This window comes from Ictalurus punctatus, chromosome 27 (genome assembly GCF_001660625.3).
Source record: "Ictalurus punctatus breed USDA103 chromosome 27, Coco_2.0, whole genome shotgun sequence".
Lineage (NCBI taxonomy): Eukaryota > Metazoa > Chordata > Actinopteri > Siluriformes > Ictaluridae > Ictalurus > Ictalurus punctatus.
Genome location: NC_030442.2, coordinates 6,275,001 through 6,292,500, shown reverse-complemented (window position 1 = coordinate 6,292,500; position 17,500 = coordinate 6,275,001). Strand labels below are relative to the sequence as shown.

The window sequence follows — 17,500 nt, the reverse complement described above, 5'->3', positions numbered from 1 at the left end:
AGAATATCCATGAAATAAACTACAATCAACTATAGGACTAAATTTTACATATCAATATAAAGTATCAGTGTATTCTGGACCTTCTTAAAAATTTAGCTTGTTCTGACCAGCTGCCTGTTACCAAGATAGTAGATGGTAGATGGAAATAGCTGATTTACTAATGCAAATAGTAGAGATTATTGTTGCTCTGTCCCTCCAGCTTCCTGCTATTTACCTCTACCTGATCTACTGTCACTTCCCAAGAATTGTTTATGCCTAAAACTGAGCTTTTGCTTCAATGGATAATCTCACCTAGACAATGCAAACTGCCCCTCCTACAAACTGCTACAGGTGATTTTTTTATTTTATTTTATTTTACGCAGCTACCAAACATCATTTACATTTTTGTAGTACACCTGGGTTACTAGGAACAGTATGTTCAATCATTATATCACGTTTCACAGGGGTATAAATATGAGGTAACATATAGGCCAAATTCCCTTAGTCATTCATCACAATGGGTAAGACCAAGGAATATAGCTGTGATGTGCAGCAAATGGTTTTTGAGCTTCACAAAATGTGAGGTAGTTATAAGAAAATAGCACAAACATTTTCCCCAATCGGGGCAATAATAAAGAAGTTACAGTCAACTGGAAATGTTATGAATCTGCAAACTGCAGATGAGGAGCTCTTCTCATAGCTATAAGAAAATATTTAGTCATGCAGGTTAGCAAGAGTCTCAGTGCAAGTGTATCCACAAATAAAGGTATTTACACATAATGAACAAGCATGCTTTAGTGTAAGAGTACAACATTCTTACAGTATTACAGGCAACATCCTGTTTGACTGAATTTATTAGAGGATCATATGCATCAGGAGGAACATCACATGGATCTTTCCCGATGTAGGCCTGCTCAAAAGCCCTCCAGATTATCTCGCAGTCATTCTTCCTGAAGAATAAAAAAAGAAAAATGCCCATTTACACAAGGAGAAATCTATTTCAGCTTGGGTTGAAAAGGAGACTCGAGAAATACAAAGTAAACAGTGTTAGCAAATATTTTTCACAAATATCAGCAATCGTTTCTTTCATTACAATCATTAAATAAAGTGTTACGTTCCAGTCTAGGTTGGGCTGCCCAGAGTAACCAACTCGCTGTTCAAGGGAAAGATCTCTTAATAAGGGAAGCCAGGAACGACAGACGCCAACAGCTTTCAACAACGTTCTGGTATATTGTCACAATAGGCAAGTGTATATACAACTGTACATAGAAACAACTGGCCATGACTTCAGGGTGGGCCAAGGCCAAAATAATAAACAAAAAGAATTTTGTTTAGATAGCTTCTTTGCCTAAAAGAAAAACAACCAAAATATAAATGTACTTCCCTAGTTCTCTAATACAAAAACAGAGACAAAAGGACCTCACTCTCAAAATGAATGGCAGACACACCCCTACTGCCAGTGAACTAAGTGAGAAATATATACAGTGGAGAATATATACACAATGGAAAGTACAAGGAGAACTCAAAGTCAAAAACAGGCACAAGTCAGAACCAAAACAAAGAAGACTATTAACCACAATGTCACGTCTCATGACGGGCACCTGCTTGTGCACATGCGCTCGCGCACCTGCTCGTGCACACGCGCTCACATGCTCCACAGGGCGCTGCTTAAAGGGGAACTCGTGACACACAAGGGTAATCAACATGAACCAAAACACAGTCTCCTAACACACAACCACATGTAACTACTTCCAACATTATCCTCCCCTTCCTCTTTAAATACGGTTGCCTTTTAGTGATGTCATCATGGGAGGCGGTAGAAAAGCATGCTAGGGCAGACTGGAAACTCTGGGAGGGAGTTCGAACCTGCACACAAAACATAGCACAATACACACAAAACAAGCCTTCCCCTCCCAAAGATTAGGGGGTTGTAACAAAAGACATTAATAAATAAACCAAATCCTATTACCTCCATGAAAAAAAATATGCCTAACAAACATCTGAAAAACAAATTGACAAGAATGACAAGATGACAAGAATCACAGGTAGACAATTTCTCATACACACACACACACATGCCCACAAATTCACTTTGGTCAAACAAATGCTTGCCCCTGTCCTTGCAATTTTGATATACACTTGTCATTGTTCTCAAACATTTGTTGACCTGATCATGTTGCACATACATGGACAACATTGTTTATCAAAGTTGTCTTAATTTGAAATACTGCTGGGTTATAGCCATGTGGAAACATTGTACATATGTACAGTACTTAAAGGTTCTCTTTTATTATTAAATTGACTTATGAAGTACTTATCAGCCCCTATCTCACTGAACAGGCTACACAGATACTCGTTCAGGCTCTTGTTATCTCAAAACTGGATAACTGCAATACACTACTCTCAGGTCTCCCAACCAACTCCATCAAATCCCTTCAGATGATTCAGAATGCAGCAGCACGCCTCGTCTTCAACCAGCCCAAAAGAAGCCATCTCACACCCATCTTCATCTCCCTCCACTGGGTTCCTGTAGCCGCCCGCATCAAATTCAAGGCCTTGATGCTCACGTACAAGACCTTGTCTGGAACAGCACCCTCATACCTCAATACTCTCCTTAAGGCTTATGTTCCTGCATGCCATCTGTGATAGTTTAATGACCGACGCTTAATAGCACCTACTCAGAGTGGCTCAAGGTCCCTTTCCAGAGCCTTCACACTAAATGTCCCTCAGTGGTGGAATGAACTTCCAAGCTCAATCCAGACTGCAGAATCTGTCACTATTTTCAAAAAACTATCTTCTGTGAACACCTAACTAACCCCTTAAACGCCAACCCCACATTATGCTAAAAAAAAAGAGGAAACCCCCCCAAAAAACCTACTCTGGCTCTTACACCTCTACTCTGCACACTTTGCTTCTCTAGAACTTAATTATAAATCTTGTATAGTAGCACTACTCGTATTGTTCTCCATTTGATATATCGCTTTGCTTGCATTTCCTCATTTGTAAGTTGCTTTGGATAAAAGCATCTGCTAAATTAATAAATGTAAATGTAATGTAAATGTAAGTTAAGAATTAATACAGTAAAAACCACCCTAATGACAGTATGATGTCAACTAACTAAATTATGTCAAATAAATTTGACTCTATTAAAATTTTAGGTTAGGTATGTAATTCTGTTGAATTTTGGATTAACCACAAAGGGATCAATGGCTACAGATTGGTGTAATGACTGCAATGCAGTACCTAACTTCCTGCGTGCACCAGTGCATGCGAATTCAGTGTTTTGACTGTGTTTTGAATATAGGATATTCATTTGGTGAAGCCACCAGTGATGCACTACAAGTAACAGTGGCAGGTATGTGACCATGCCAAACTACTTGCATGCACGCATGAACAGAGCAGGGGACATCAGGACTGGAGACCGTTTCTGTTTTTTTTTAGACCGTTTATAGTCAGTGCTGAGGCAGGTGACACATCACTGGTGTCGTCGGCTTCTAGAGAGCCTAGACCTTATTTGCATGAGCACAAATCCTGTAGCATAGCTTGCAGTCAGTCAGAACAAAAGCTGTGTTTATCAGTCCTTTCAGGATTTCGTGATTGCAGAAATTAATGCAAAGTATCGTAATATTCCATAATATTCGGAGGTAGGGATGTCACGATACCAAAAATCTAGTAGTCAGTACCGATACCACCAAAAGTACACGATACTCAATACCAAAGTCGATACCACTGTGTGGTTTAAAACAATTTCAACTCACCATTTCAGGTAGTTTTCCAAAAAAAAAGCACAAAAAACATCGTAAGCTGAATTGCAAATTTTTAAAGAAAATCTACAGCAAAATCTAGCATTTATGGCCACAACAATAACTCCATGAAATCCTCTGCAGACTGGTATTGGCACCCTTGGTAAATATGAACAAAGAAGGCCGTGAAAATGTGTCTGTTGTTTAACCTTTTCATCAGAAAATTCACAAAAATACTCTGCTCTCATGGATATCAAACAATTGCAAACACAACACAGGTTTATAAAAAAAAAATCTTTGTTAAATATAGGTGTGCAACAATCATTGGCATTCGATTCAATTTTATGAATTCATATAACAAAAATATATTTGTAGTATATTTCCATTAATATTTTACATATACATTGGGAACAGGAATTTGTTCAACCCTGACATCATGTTTCACAGGGGTATAAATATGAGGTAACACATAGGCTATTTTCCCTTAGTCATAACAATGGGTAAAACCAAGGAATATAGCTGTGATGTGTGGCAAAAGGTTGTTGAGCTTCACAAAATGGGAAGTGGCTATAAGAAAATAGCACTAGCATTGAAAATGCCCGTTTCACCATCAGGGCAATAATTAAGAAGTTCTAGTTAACTGGAAATGTTATGAATCAACCTGGAAGAGGGTGTGTTTCTATATTGTCCCAACACACTGTGAAGAGGATGGTTTGAGTGGCCAAAAAATCTCCAAAGATCACAGCTGGAGAATTGCAGAAGTTAGTTGCGTCTTGGGGTCAGAAAGTCTCCAAAACTACAATCTGAAGTCACCTACATCACCACAAGTTGTTTGGAAGGGTTTCAAGAAAAAAGCCTCTACTCTCATCCAAAAACAAACTCGAGAATCTTCAGTGTGCCAGACCCTACTGGAACTTCAAAGGAGATTGGGTTCTATGGTCAGATGAAACCAAAATAGAGCTTTTTGGCAATAAACACCAGAGGTGGTTTTTGGCACACACAGAGCGGTAGCCATATGGAAAAGTAGCTCATGCCCACAGTTAAATATAGTGGTGGCTCTTTAATGTTTTGGAGCTGTTTTTCTGCCAGAGGTCCTGGATATTTTGTTAGGATACATGGCATCATGGACTCTATATCAACAGACATTAAATGAAAACCTGACTGCTTCTGCCAGAAAGCTTAAAATGGGCCGTGGTTGGATCTTCCAGCAGTACAATGATCCAAAACATACATCAAAATCAACACAAAAATAGTTGACTGACCACAAAATAAAGTTCTGCCATGGCCATCCCAGTCCCCTGACTTGAAATCTCGAAATTTGAAGGATCTGGAGAAATTCTGTATGGAGGAATCAGATCCCTTGCCATGTATTCTCCAACCTCATCAGGTATTGTAGGAGAAGACTCAGAGCCGTTATCTTGGCAAAGGTAGGTAGCACAAAGTATTGACTAAAAGGGTGCCAATAATTGTTGCACTCCTATATTTAACAAAGATTTTTTGATAAACCTGTGTTTTGTTTGCAATTGTTTGATATCCATGAGAGCAGAGTATTTTTGTGAGTTTTTTTTTTTTTAACAAAAGAACAAAAAGTGAAACAATAAAGACAACTTTCACAGATTTTTTTGCTAATATTTGCCAATATTAGTGGAGGGCACTGTAGTAGATCCCATCCTAGATACATAACCTTAGGTAGGAACCATGAGTTCAGCCTCCAGGTCAGCTTGGAACCATCCAGTAGTCATCACATGCAGGGTGAGCTTATCATTGAGGCATGCAGTTCTCCACTGAGGTGATTGTTGGGCACCATTTTGAAATGTTTGAAAACTGTTTTGAACTCCTCCTAGATCGTTTGTCAGAATTTCATGAAAATCCCATCTGATCATCATCAGATCATGCTAACAAAAAAGTTATCTTCTGCAAGCTGGTCAGCACATGATTTTAGAACACTGTCGTGAATGTCATCAGGTCAGGTGCTTTCCTGGAGTTGATGTGCTTGAAGGATCATCTCACAGTCAATGGCATTAGAGAAAGTATGAAGGTGTTTGGGTCAGCAGGGAGCGTTGTAGATGTGGAAGTGTTGATTGCCTTGAAATGAGCATAGACGTCATATAGCTAATCTGCTAGCAATTCAGAAGCTTCCCAGTGGCTCTTATTGCTCACTTTGTACTTCTTATAAGTCATTGGATCACCAGAGTTGTAGGCAGCAGTGCACTCTCTTAGATTGGTTCGAATATCCCCATTGACCCAGGATTTTGGTTGGGAAATTTACAGGCAGAGGTTTTTGGAATGATGTCTGTGCACTGATTGATGTAGCCGACAACCGAAATCGCATAGTGGTTGATGTCTCCCTCTGCAGCCTCTTGGAACATCTCCCAGTCTCCACTTTCAAAGCAGCCCTTTAGCATGCTAATGGATTCCTCGTTCCACTGATGGACCGTTTTGCAAAACAGAGCTTCCTGTTTTAGCCTTTGTCTGTATTTCTGTAGCAGGATAATGCTGTTGTATGGCTTTGTAACACCCCTTTTGTGCTGAGTAGTAATGGTCTAGACTCACACCACCCTTATTATTTTCTGACAGAAAAACTAAAATTCCATTTTATGAAGTACTTGAAAATTATTTCAATATTATATGATATTCAACATTGAATTATCAAGTTATCAAAATGATCAACTATCATCACTTGATATGAGATTTAAAAGCTGGTATCTTTTTCCTGGTTATTGATTTTTACCTTCTTATGGTTTGTTGCATTTATTTTGATGTGTAGTATATAGAGAGATAGATAGACAGATAGAAAGACAGATATTAGGGCTCTCAATCAGTTAAAATTTTAATTTAATTAATTACATGATGTGCCGATTAATTAATTGAATTAATTGCACATCAATTTTGGCTGAGAAATTATCCCCCAAAAGCTCATTATGGTCATTATTGTGTTGGATGAGAAAAGCATTGAATAGACATTACAAAATGTAGCCTTAGAAAGAAATATATTATTTTATTTGATTCAACATAGAATTTACTACATAAACTTTTAGGTTGTATCAGAAGACACAATTAGAAATACTTCCATCAACCCCCTTCCACCAAATTAACAGACCTACAGTCCACAGCAATCTACGGAAGCCCTAAGCAGCTATGCATTATTAATAGAGATGCACCAATACTAAATTTCTCAGCTAGTACCGATAAGCAATTATTCAGAGTGATATTGGCCGATACTGATAGTTTGGTGGTTCTGCCTTTTATGCCTCCTTTTTCCACAATTCTGAAAGAAATGAAAATAAAAACTTTATTCTTTCCATTTCAACAAGTTGTTTCACAGTAACTGGTCTCATAAACAGAAAACACATTACTCAAATTAACATTAACACATGAACTAAATTCTGAAGATTAAAGTAAGATTTCTGAACTTACTGAATGTAATTAATTTATATTAACAGAATTAATTGACTGAATTCTAAAAAACCTCATATATTAACATTAACTGGATATGAAATATACTACTCTACAAATAAATTTTTCTGTGCAATATATACCTTTTTTGTGAACTCAGCTTCATTTAAATCTTTCACCAGTATACTAGCCCTTTAATTCAGTGCGAGCAGCGCGGCAAAAAAAAAATTTCCTCGACATCGAAACAGTTTAGTAGCTAACTTTCCATTCCATTCAAGAAATTGGAATGGAATTATCGCAATCTTTTTTCAAGTGGATTAAATAACGCTAGTTTGTTCCAACATTAGTTACATCGTTTAGGTCTCTGTTCTTAACGATGTACACTTTCGATCGGTTGTCGGCTAGTCCTCGCCACAAACATGCTCGTTCTGAGCAAGCTAGCGAGTGTTGTTACATATATATTGTTATTGAGTATTCTCTTCACTTGTGTATATATATATATGTTCACTTGGTTCACTGGCAGTAGGGGTGTGGCTGCCATTTCTTTTGGGAGAGGATTCCTTTTGTCTCTGTTTCTTGCTTAGGTAGTTAGGGAAGAATATTTGTATTTTCTTTTCTTTCCTTTTAGGTAAGCTAGCTACCTAATCATAGAATCCTTTTGTTTATTATTTTGGCCTTGACTGACCCTGTTTTGGTTAATTTGCATAGTTATATGTATATATTGTCTGATATAATATACCACGACCTTTTTCACACAACCTTGTTTGCATTTTTATTCCCTTATTTAAAGATCAATCAACTTGAATCCCGAGCTGGTTACTCTGTGCGGCCCAACCTAGACTGGGCCGTAACAGTGTCATAAATTCCAGTAGATAGAATTCCACTGACGTTAATGGATGTTTCACGTGCAAAGTACAGATCAATGCCCGAACAAGAGGCTTCATTGGAGCCTAATTCGATTTTCATTCAATATTATACATTAGCTGTATATTAAGCAGTATTGTTAATACTTCTGATAAAATTTGATACAATGCACAAAATGTATGATGTAAAAAAGGAAAAACACAATTAAAACGCAATGCCACAACTCATCTAAAGGCGGTGTGGCATTTGCTTCCCTGCCACACCATTCCCGGCAGCTGTGTACCAAGGTCGTATGTAACTTTAGAGTAGTGATGTGTCATTCATGAATGAGGTTTTCATTTGGAATGAATCTTTAATATGACTCCGGAACAACGAGTTGTCTCAGAGAGTGCTTCATTCATTTATGACCACGCATGCGCTGCAACGTCCCCATAGGTTCTGTACAGGAAACAGAAATATTTCGTTCACCTTTCAAGTCTTTGGGTTCGAGTCATTCATTCATCACGTCACAGCCCCGCTGCATTCAGTCTATGACTCGAGAGGTGAGCTAATCATTTCTGTTTCTGGTACTGCATGATGCATTTAGCCTATGGGGCATTCATGGGATGTAAAATTTTAATTATATTCAACTGAAATGAACGAAATGACTTCTGAAATGAACGTGACCACACCATAGGCTGAATGCAGTGGGGCTGTGACGTGATGAACGAATGACTCGAACCCAAGACTCGAGAGGTCAACTAATCATTCCTGTTTCCTGTACAGAACCTATGGGGATGAAGGACACATCACTACTCCGGAGCAGGTCAGCCGTCAGCGTAAGTTTAACTTTTAAAAAATAAAAAATAAACAATCCTGTACACCTGTTGAGACCAAAAAAACAGAGTTTGCTAAAACTAAACTAAAACTTACCTGAGTACAATCGGAACCGGCTTCATGAAACAGGCCTCAGGTGAACAGAGAGGGTTTTTCTTTATTTTTATATGAAAACGATTTAGTATCATGGTAAGCATACAGCTACTATAGTGAGAATCAATTACTGGAATAAAGTTGGTTTGACGTTGGACGTTCGATATTCACGGAAATGGGGAAATTAAGGGACCGTCTCTAAAGTTACATACAACATTGTTAAACACGTTTCTAACTTCAATAGCATTTGAAGGGAATGACTTACAGTCATATAACCAACTGTAAAGTGTTCATCTAGGTGTCAGCTATAATGCACACCTCTTAGATTTTTGATATTAACAAAATAAGCTCTTAAATCATATGTAAATTAGACATGAATTTCACTGCAGAATGGGCCATACACATAATATACCATTATTTAAAGCTCAATAGCATTTGAAGGGAATGACTTACAGTCACACAACCAACTGGATAGTGTTCATCTAGGTGTCAGGTATGAGAAACACCTTTTAGATTTTTGATATTTATCAAAATAAGCTATTAAATCATATATAAATTAGACATGAATTTCACTGCAGAATTGGCTCAAACACAAAATATACTCAATAGCATTTGAATTGAATGACTTACAGTCGGAAATCCAACTGGAAAGTGGGGTTCTAGGTATCAGGTATGAGAAACACCTTTTAGAGTTTTGATATTTAACCCTACAATGCATGAACCAAAAAAACCTTCACGAATACATAAAGGGGGTTAAAATGACTCGTACTGGATTGAATGGTTTTCTTAAAAAAATAGACGTCCTATTAATAATTAAATGATCATAATAAAAAAATTAAAAATAAAAAGAAATAATTAAAAGAAATGATGATCCACGAATGTTTTAATATTTCAAACATTTTTATTTGTTTTCTTTATATTTATTTATGTACATGTTTAGTTTGTGGATGGGAGCCAAAGGAATCAAAAATTATTTACATAGGCAGCACTTCCAGTCAACCTTTTGAGCCCTTTTGAACTGATTCTCTGACATAGAAAGGCATGCCACATGAAACCACCTCTTGCAGCAGTGATATTCAATCTGAAAAATGATCATAGTAATCTTATCAAATTGCTCAGTAATCAATTAGTTTCTCTCTCACTCTCTCACAGTCTCTCTCTTTCATTCACTCACTCTCTTACACACACAACACACTTGTAAACAAAATGGTGTGCCCATAAAAATGTTATAACCATTGCTACATTACCCACCCAAAATGTTTTTGCATCACCACCCAGGGGTTTTGAGGCTGCACATAATGAGCAGTAATGTCCCCTCTTGAATACTGAAAACATGCAGTTATAGGTTAGCTCTGTTGGCAAATGGTACATACTGTAAATAGCATTACCATATGTTTACTACTTAATACTAATACTTAGTATGATGTTACAACATGTGAGGTTTTTCTGTGATAAAAATCTATACTTTATACCATAGTCTAAATGACAGGCGTTTTTGTACAAGTAATAAATTACCTGAGGCTTTCAGAAGTTCCTCTGCCATTGTCAGTAGCAAATGTTCCATGTGCTCCTTGGATGAGTTTATAGTCAAATGGCAAGGGATATTTGGAAACGCACCAACAACTTCTTTTGCCATCTACATAGGAGAAGATAAGGTAATGTTTTTTTTTTTTATTGTCCATGGGAGATTGTTTCACCACAGCAGTCATACATACAAACGAACAAAACACATACATCTAAATCCATTAATCATATTCAATACACTATTTGCTTAATCTACAATGAACAAACATTGAAGGGCCTGAGCCTCCACATAAAGTAGAGTTTGCTGTGACCCTTCCTCTGTGTAACCTCAATTTACCCATTCCATTCTGGTTTGTTGTCTAGGTATACTACAGGGTTCTTACAAGACTGAATTAAGTCAACATTCTGCTCCACAAATTCATAAGAACTGTGTCAGAGTTTATAAGAAGAAACTTTTTGTTTTTCTTTATGTCGTACAATTTAATGAGGAAATCCAACCTGCATGACAAACACTCCACAGCTGTACCAGTCCTGTTGTGTGGAATGGTTAATTTGTCCTCCATTCCATTTTATGTCCACCCAGTCACATTTACTAAGACAGTTTCTTCTCATTTTGAAGTACTCTCTAGGCAGTGTAAATAAAGAAAATCATGAACATTGTTCATGTAAAAACCTATTTATTTGTTAAATCTTGTTGAGTCTAAATGTAGAGAAAGGTGACAAATCAATTGCTTCTCTCCTACCGTGAAGAGTTTGTTTTCCAGCTCGTAGGGTATTTTCCCGTTCACACCCCCACTCTTCTATCCTATATTGCCTTGTCAATTCTCTACTATCCCTACCACAATAAAGCAAAAAAGCCCCCAAACCAATAAAAACACATTCTTGTGATTTAAACTACTTTAAGGTTCATCTTATTAACCATATTTTTTTTTTTTTTTACCAAATATTAGTACAAAATACAAACAATAAATGTTGTTATGAATCTTTTTTATTTAAGAGACCCACTTTGTTAGTCAATTTAAACGAATGTTCTGCATTGTGCTCTCCGTTCTCTTTACAGGCCATATAAATATAATGATATTATTAGAAAGGCAACATTATCCATTTTCCTTTAGTGCTTAAAACACAAAATGTTTGGAAAAAAGTGTGTTAAGCGAATCAAAATGATTGACAGGATAACATTAAGCATTAAAACATTATTACTATTACTACTAATTTCCTATATATGTAGTATATAGTAATTATTGTCTTTACATATCTCACTCACTTTACACTTAACAATTATTGTGAATTGCTTGCTACTTATAGTAAAAGTTAATAAGTAAAATTATTGTAAGGATTTGACAGCATTTTAAAAAAAACCTTATGAGAAGACTAGTATACCTACACAATGTAAAAGACTCTAAGCCTGTCATTTTATTCTTACGAAAATAATTGTTAAGGATCCAGAGATCTGCAAGAGCTATGCCAAGTCTCTGGAACACCAACAGGAGGAATAGAACTGTTTTTTCAAGATATATTTCTAAATTTTTACATTTTCAAGCTGATACAGTTTGGTCCAAAATCTAATTTTTTGTTTAATTTACTAAAGATAGAAAAGGACACAGCATATCATTCACCGTTCAATACCCTGTGACAAGAAAACACATCAAAAAGAAGTGGGCCTCTTCACACAGTCATGCTTTTTGTCTAATTTGTAACCTATCTTTGTAAGTACAATATATAACAAGCTAAAAAATATTACTGAAATCTAGTGGCTGCATGCATGGATTTTGCTTCTTCATCATGTCCTGCTGGGTCTACCACAAACACCTGGCTGGATGTTGCATGGAGATACTGTGTAAGATAAATAAAAACAGATGAAACTAGAATGAAACTACAAAACAAAGTTTTGTATAAAAACTTTCAGGTTGGTTTTAAAGTCTGGCCTGAAAGTTAAAATTATGGATGGATGGATTAATGAATGAATGAATGAATTAATTAATTCATTAATTCATTTATACTTACATTCAACTAGTACAGACTCTTGTGTGTGGTGTAGTGAAAAGCATATGGCCTTGTACGGGTTAGTCCATCCATCTATCCATCTTCTATACAGCTTTATCCTTTTCAGGGTCAATGGGAAACCTGGAGCCTATCCCAGGGAGCATCGGGCACAAGTTGGGGTACACCCTGGACAGGGTGCCAGTCCATCACAGGGCAAAATCACATACACACTCACACAACCATTCATACACTACAGACAATTTGGACATGCCAATCAGTCTACCATGCATGTCTTTGGACTGGGGGAGGAAACCGGAGAACCCGGAGGAAACCCCCGCAGCTGCGGGTTAGTTTGTATTTGAATTTTGATGGTTGGTGTTTGAATAGTCTTGGCTCATCTGGACATTTATTCAATGTGATTTTTCAAGCCAACCAAATTATGAACATCCTCTATAGAATAGAGTAATATAACAGTGTCTCATGTATATTAAAAAAGGACTATAAAATGCGTTCACCAAAAATATCCAATGATTCCCGTTGACATTCAGGAAACTTATCATTCCCTCATAGTCATCAAAGTTCACGTGAAATTAAAAAATTTTAATAAAATAAAACACTTATGACATTTCATTGTTATGTAACTGTCTTAAACTATTATGGATAAATTGATACACTTAAAATCTGTATGCTGTGTTTGCTTCTGTAAAGCTGCTTTGAGACAATATCCATTGTTAAAAGCGCTATATAAATAAAATTTTATTGAATTCAATTATTAAAGATAATTAAAGATAAAGATAATCTTTACCTTTGAGAGACTGTTTCTCCGTACTTCATCTCGTTCTCCATGAAGTATAACACTTGCTGTGTAATGATCTAGTATAAAAATCTTGTGTCCCTGGTCTCTGTTATTCACCACCACTTGAAATTAGCATTGGATTGTCTAAGAACAAAAGATTAAAAATAAATTATAGTTACCTCATCCAGTATTTCATTAACATTTATTCAATATATTCAACAATGGCTAACATTGTCATTTTTACGTAAGTTAATATATTCTTCTATGGTCACAGATTATTTTTCAATTGTCATAAGAGCAACGCATTTCCCAAAGGTATGAATTATTTTTTCTTACCTCCCCCACCAGCCATTTATGTGGCTGGAGTGTTTTCAGCTCTGAATGATGCAGGATATAAGACCTTTTTTTGTCCTTTGACTGTGTAACGGCAATGACTATCTCACATTCTTTCTTAGACCACAGAGCTTGGATCTGCAATGGGATATTTGAATATAATATAAAAGGTGGTATGAATTAATGTGAACAAAAGCTTTATGATTGAGAACTGCATAATACCTGGACTGATGTGTCCTCTGAATGATCCTCAGATGTTTGCTTTGTCTTGTGTCTTTTTGGTTGGGGCACTGCTTCTGGTGGATCAAAATACTTTGAACGATGCTTGAACAATGGTCTTTGAGTTTGTGATCTCTTGGCCCATAGCCCTTCTTGTTGGTCAATGGTCTGTTGCTTTGGAGATGTTCCTTGAGACAGACTATCAAGACTATGCATCATCTGATGCTGTGTGTACCTTCTTTGCAGAGAGTTAAACATCTTTGTAATGAAATCTGCAGGCCGCAGGAACTTTTTTCTGCGTAGTATGTGATTCTGCACTATTGAGAACCACTGCTCTACATGGCAATCTGTTTCCCTTGTTTTTATTTCTTTAGTATTCTCTTTGGAGCATCTGCTCAGGTCCCCAAGCAATATGCCACTCGAAAGGGGGAAAATGCCCATGTAGGTGTTCATGAGAACATTAATGATCCCTGGGCAGTAGAATTCATTCTTTTTTGCCACTCTCTGTCTGTGTACACCTGGTCTTCTCTACAACACCATTGAATAAACGTGTGAAGGGAGATTTGCCACATATAGTCTTGATGTTGCTGCTCCTCTCCATGTCTTCTACATGGAAGTGTTTCATACATAGTAGTAGGCTTGGACTTCAGGATTTTTTGGTCCAGTGTGTTTTTTGCTTCCATAACCGCATTGGAATTGTTTACTGACATGAGCAACGTAGACATATCCTGAAAGTGGTTCTTGTAGGGTGGTGCTGTTAAGAAGAAGACCAAAACAGTAGGCGGCATATTCTTTTACAGCATACTCACCAGTTGTCTTTGAAAATCCTTGGGTTACAGCCTTTATTATGTGGGATGAACAGAGGTGGAGCACTGTGAAATTAACTGCATCTGCACTTTTCACTTTTTGGCTGACAATTAGATGTGCTCTGTTTATATAGGGTGAGACACTTTCTTTATTGAAGGCCAGGAGGACACTACCAATGAGTGCCCAGCTAAACTCGGTATGACATATGACACGGAAGGCCTTCCGTGTCATTATCTGGCACAGTTGTCTCAGTGTTTCCATCAGCCAAGACGTGAGAGTTGGTATTGAGTGCTCGTTTGATATCAACTCAGACACACGAAGGAGTAGCGTATCCTTCCCCTTTCCAGGTAGAACAAAGGCATAATAAAGGATTCTTTTGGTTTGGTTGGGGATGCGTCACATGACACTGCCTGTAGCATCTAGATGTAATGTGACTGGGGGTGAGTTTTTCCAATGTTCTGCCACTATTCGTAGACCACAATCTGTGTACAAATGGACACTAAATGGGTCCACTTGTAAGTGTGGAATATAGCCTGCAATTTGTGATGCAGTTCCACTGCACTCCTTCATGATCTTCAGGCAGAGCATCATCTCCATGATAACATCATCATGGAGTCTGGTGCTTTTCCTGATTTCACTAGATATTACTCTTAAGACATCCATAGTAAGGCATCTGGAGATGTTGCCAGCCAAAATCTCATCTGGTGGTGTGTTTCTCAATGATAGTGCTGGCTTACTCCTTTTGCTACTGCTGCTGCAATGTTTCCTCTTTTGGTGAATTTGGCATTTCTGGATTTCAATTCTTTATCCTTGTGGGTCACATCACTCAATCGCACAACAGGGATGTCAATATGCTTCTGGAATGGTTTGGGCTTTGTTCGAATTGTAAATTTGTATTTTGCTGAGCAATCATCAAAGATACAAACGGCAAGTGCCCTGAAATAAGGTGTTCTTTTTTTTTTTTACGATTTTTCCTGCATTTTACATGTTGATACTTGAATGAAAGGACACAGCAAGGATTTACTTTGTTGAATGCTTCATACAAGACATCGGCCCAGGGCTGTTGTAACTGGGTTGAGCCTGCATGTGGCTTTATTTATTTTTTTTGCCAGGTTTTTGTTGTTATGGACACTACAAAAATCTTTGGACCTGGTCTTGTTTTCTGTGTCTGACTCATCATTATTCTCATCTTCATCTGCAGTGTTGTTCCTTTCGCCAGCCTTAACTTCCCTGTCACAAGAATAATCTTTGTCCCTTCTTTCCTCTGTTCCATTCTGCTTATCTGCTTATCTGCCCTGAACATGTGCCATCATTATTAGCATTCTCATCTTCATCAACAGTGCTGTTCCTGTCATCTTCCCTGTTACAAGGATAGTCTTCATCTCTTCATTCCTTTGTTTGATTGAGTTTATTGTGCCCTTTACTCATCTCATCAATATCCTCATTGTCCTCAATGTCCTCATCATATTTGATGAGGCGGACTCGACTGTACTCTGAAACATTTTCGAGTCCATGTCAAGTTCGAGTACAAATTTATCCCAGTACATGAGTCCAGGAAAGAGTACCCCAATTCTAGTGTGTACACATATAATAACATATATAATAACATATGTATGTGTGTGTGTGTACATTTATATAAAACAGTATTAAAAATCATTTCAAACTCAATGACACCTGAACATCAAGAAAAACCAACATTTGTGTTTCTATGCATGCTGTACATACTGTGAGCAACACGCCTTACCTGTCATTGTGCAAAACAAAAATCAATATTAAGTGAAAATAAAATAGCTTTGACCAAGCTGCCTAGTTACTTGAGGCTAATTGTCAAGCTAATGAGGGAAACAAGTTAAGATAGTTACTTAGATATTTTATCTAGCTACTCCCTAAAACTCAGAAACACTACATTCTCAAATAAATATATTTACCAGAACTTCTGTCTGTTTGAAGCACCTGTCCTCGAACACCTTTCCTGTCCTCTGTCCAAACAGTTCGCTGCCATGCTGCCAATTTTTTTATTCGGTGGATTGGAATAGAAAATATAGACAGCTAGGGTGGACCACTTTGCCTTTCCTTTTCCAACGCCATGTCTAAGAAATGCCTTAGCTGTTTGACTTCTGCCACCAGCCTTTTGCCCAAAGGTCATTTTCTCTTTTACGTTTCCCCTTTTTATATCTGGCCATGATGCCGATTGCAGTCTGATGCACTGGTTTTCAAAGTGGGGGCCGCCAGGGGGCGCCCGGGGTCCTCAACAATTTGGTGTGAAAAATAAATAAATACATGAATTTTTTTTTATATATCTATTTGTTTATATGTTCAATATTTATATATGATTTAATAGCTTATTTTAATATATATCAAAAATATAAAAGGTGTTTCTCATACCTGGCACCTAGTTGAACACTTTCCAGTTGGTTGTTTGACTGTAAGTCATTCCCTTCAAATGCTATTGAGCTTTAAATAATGGTATATTTTGTGTATGGGCCCATTCTGCAGTGAAATTCATGTCTAATTTACATATGATTTCATAGCTTATTTTGATAGATATCAGAAATCTAAGAGGTGTGCATTATAGCGGACACCTAGTTGAACATTTTACTGTTGGTTGTGTGACTAAGCCATTCGCTTCAAATGCTATTGAAGTTAGAACCGTGTTTACCAATGTCGTATGTAACTTTAGAGACGGTCCCTTAATTTCCGCGAATATCAAACGTCCAACGTCACACCAACTTTATTCCAGTGAATCATTTATTTATTTATTTATTTTTAAAAAGGGGGAGGGCAGCAACCTACAAGCACACACAAAAAAAGACAAAAGGAGCTAATCACTTTACCCTGACATGTTGCCGTTTTCTTTGAGGTATGTTTCACATCTTGTAATGACGACGTTCTTGAAACTGTCCGAGGAGCTGGCGGAGTTTTTCCCAGCTGCACTCACTCCCAA

General features: G+C 37.2%; 1 protein-coding gene and 1 long non-coding RNA gene across 8 annotated transcripts in view; both read right to left on the bottom strand.

Moving 5' to 3' along the window:
- LOC108259605 (ADP-ribosyl cyclase/cyclic ADP-ribose hydrolase 1) overlaps positions 1–17,500 on the bottom strand; it is a 37,633-nt gene that overhangs the window by 19,673 nt on the left and 460 nt on the right. For both annotated transcript variants that reach the window (XM_017459226.3, XM_017459224.3), the window contains exons 1-2: positions 17,391–17,500; positions 800–929 (exon numbers count right to left, since the gene is read on the bottom strand). The exon at positions 17,391–17,500 is cut by the window's right edge. In XM_017459226.3, coding sequence (XP_017314715.1) covers positions 800–929; positions 17,391–17,500 — 240 coding nt within the window. The remainder of the gene's footprint in view (positions 1–799; positions 930–17,390) is intronic.
- Positions 9,640–17,384, bottom strand: LOC108259607 (uncharacterized). Of its 6 annotated transcripts, XR_008393615.1 has the most exons (9): positions 16,485–17,384; positions 13,753–16,128; positions 13,534–13,668; positions 12,423–13,341; positions 12,160–12,251; positions 10,914–11,040; positions 10,407–10,527; positions 10,143–10,216; positions 9,642–9,972 (listed from the first exon to the last, which is right to left on the bottom strand). It is a non-coding gene; the product is annotated as an uncharacterized LOC108259607 (long non-coding RNA). The 6 variants fall into 6 exon arrangements; XR_008393614.1 differs by having other exon boundaries at positions 9,640–9,972; positions 11,159–13,341; XR_008393612.1 differs by having other exon boundaries at positions 9,641–9,972; positions 10,914–12,251.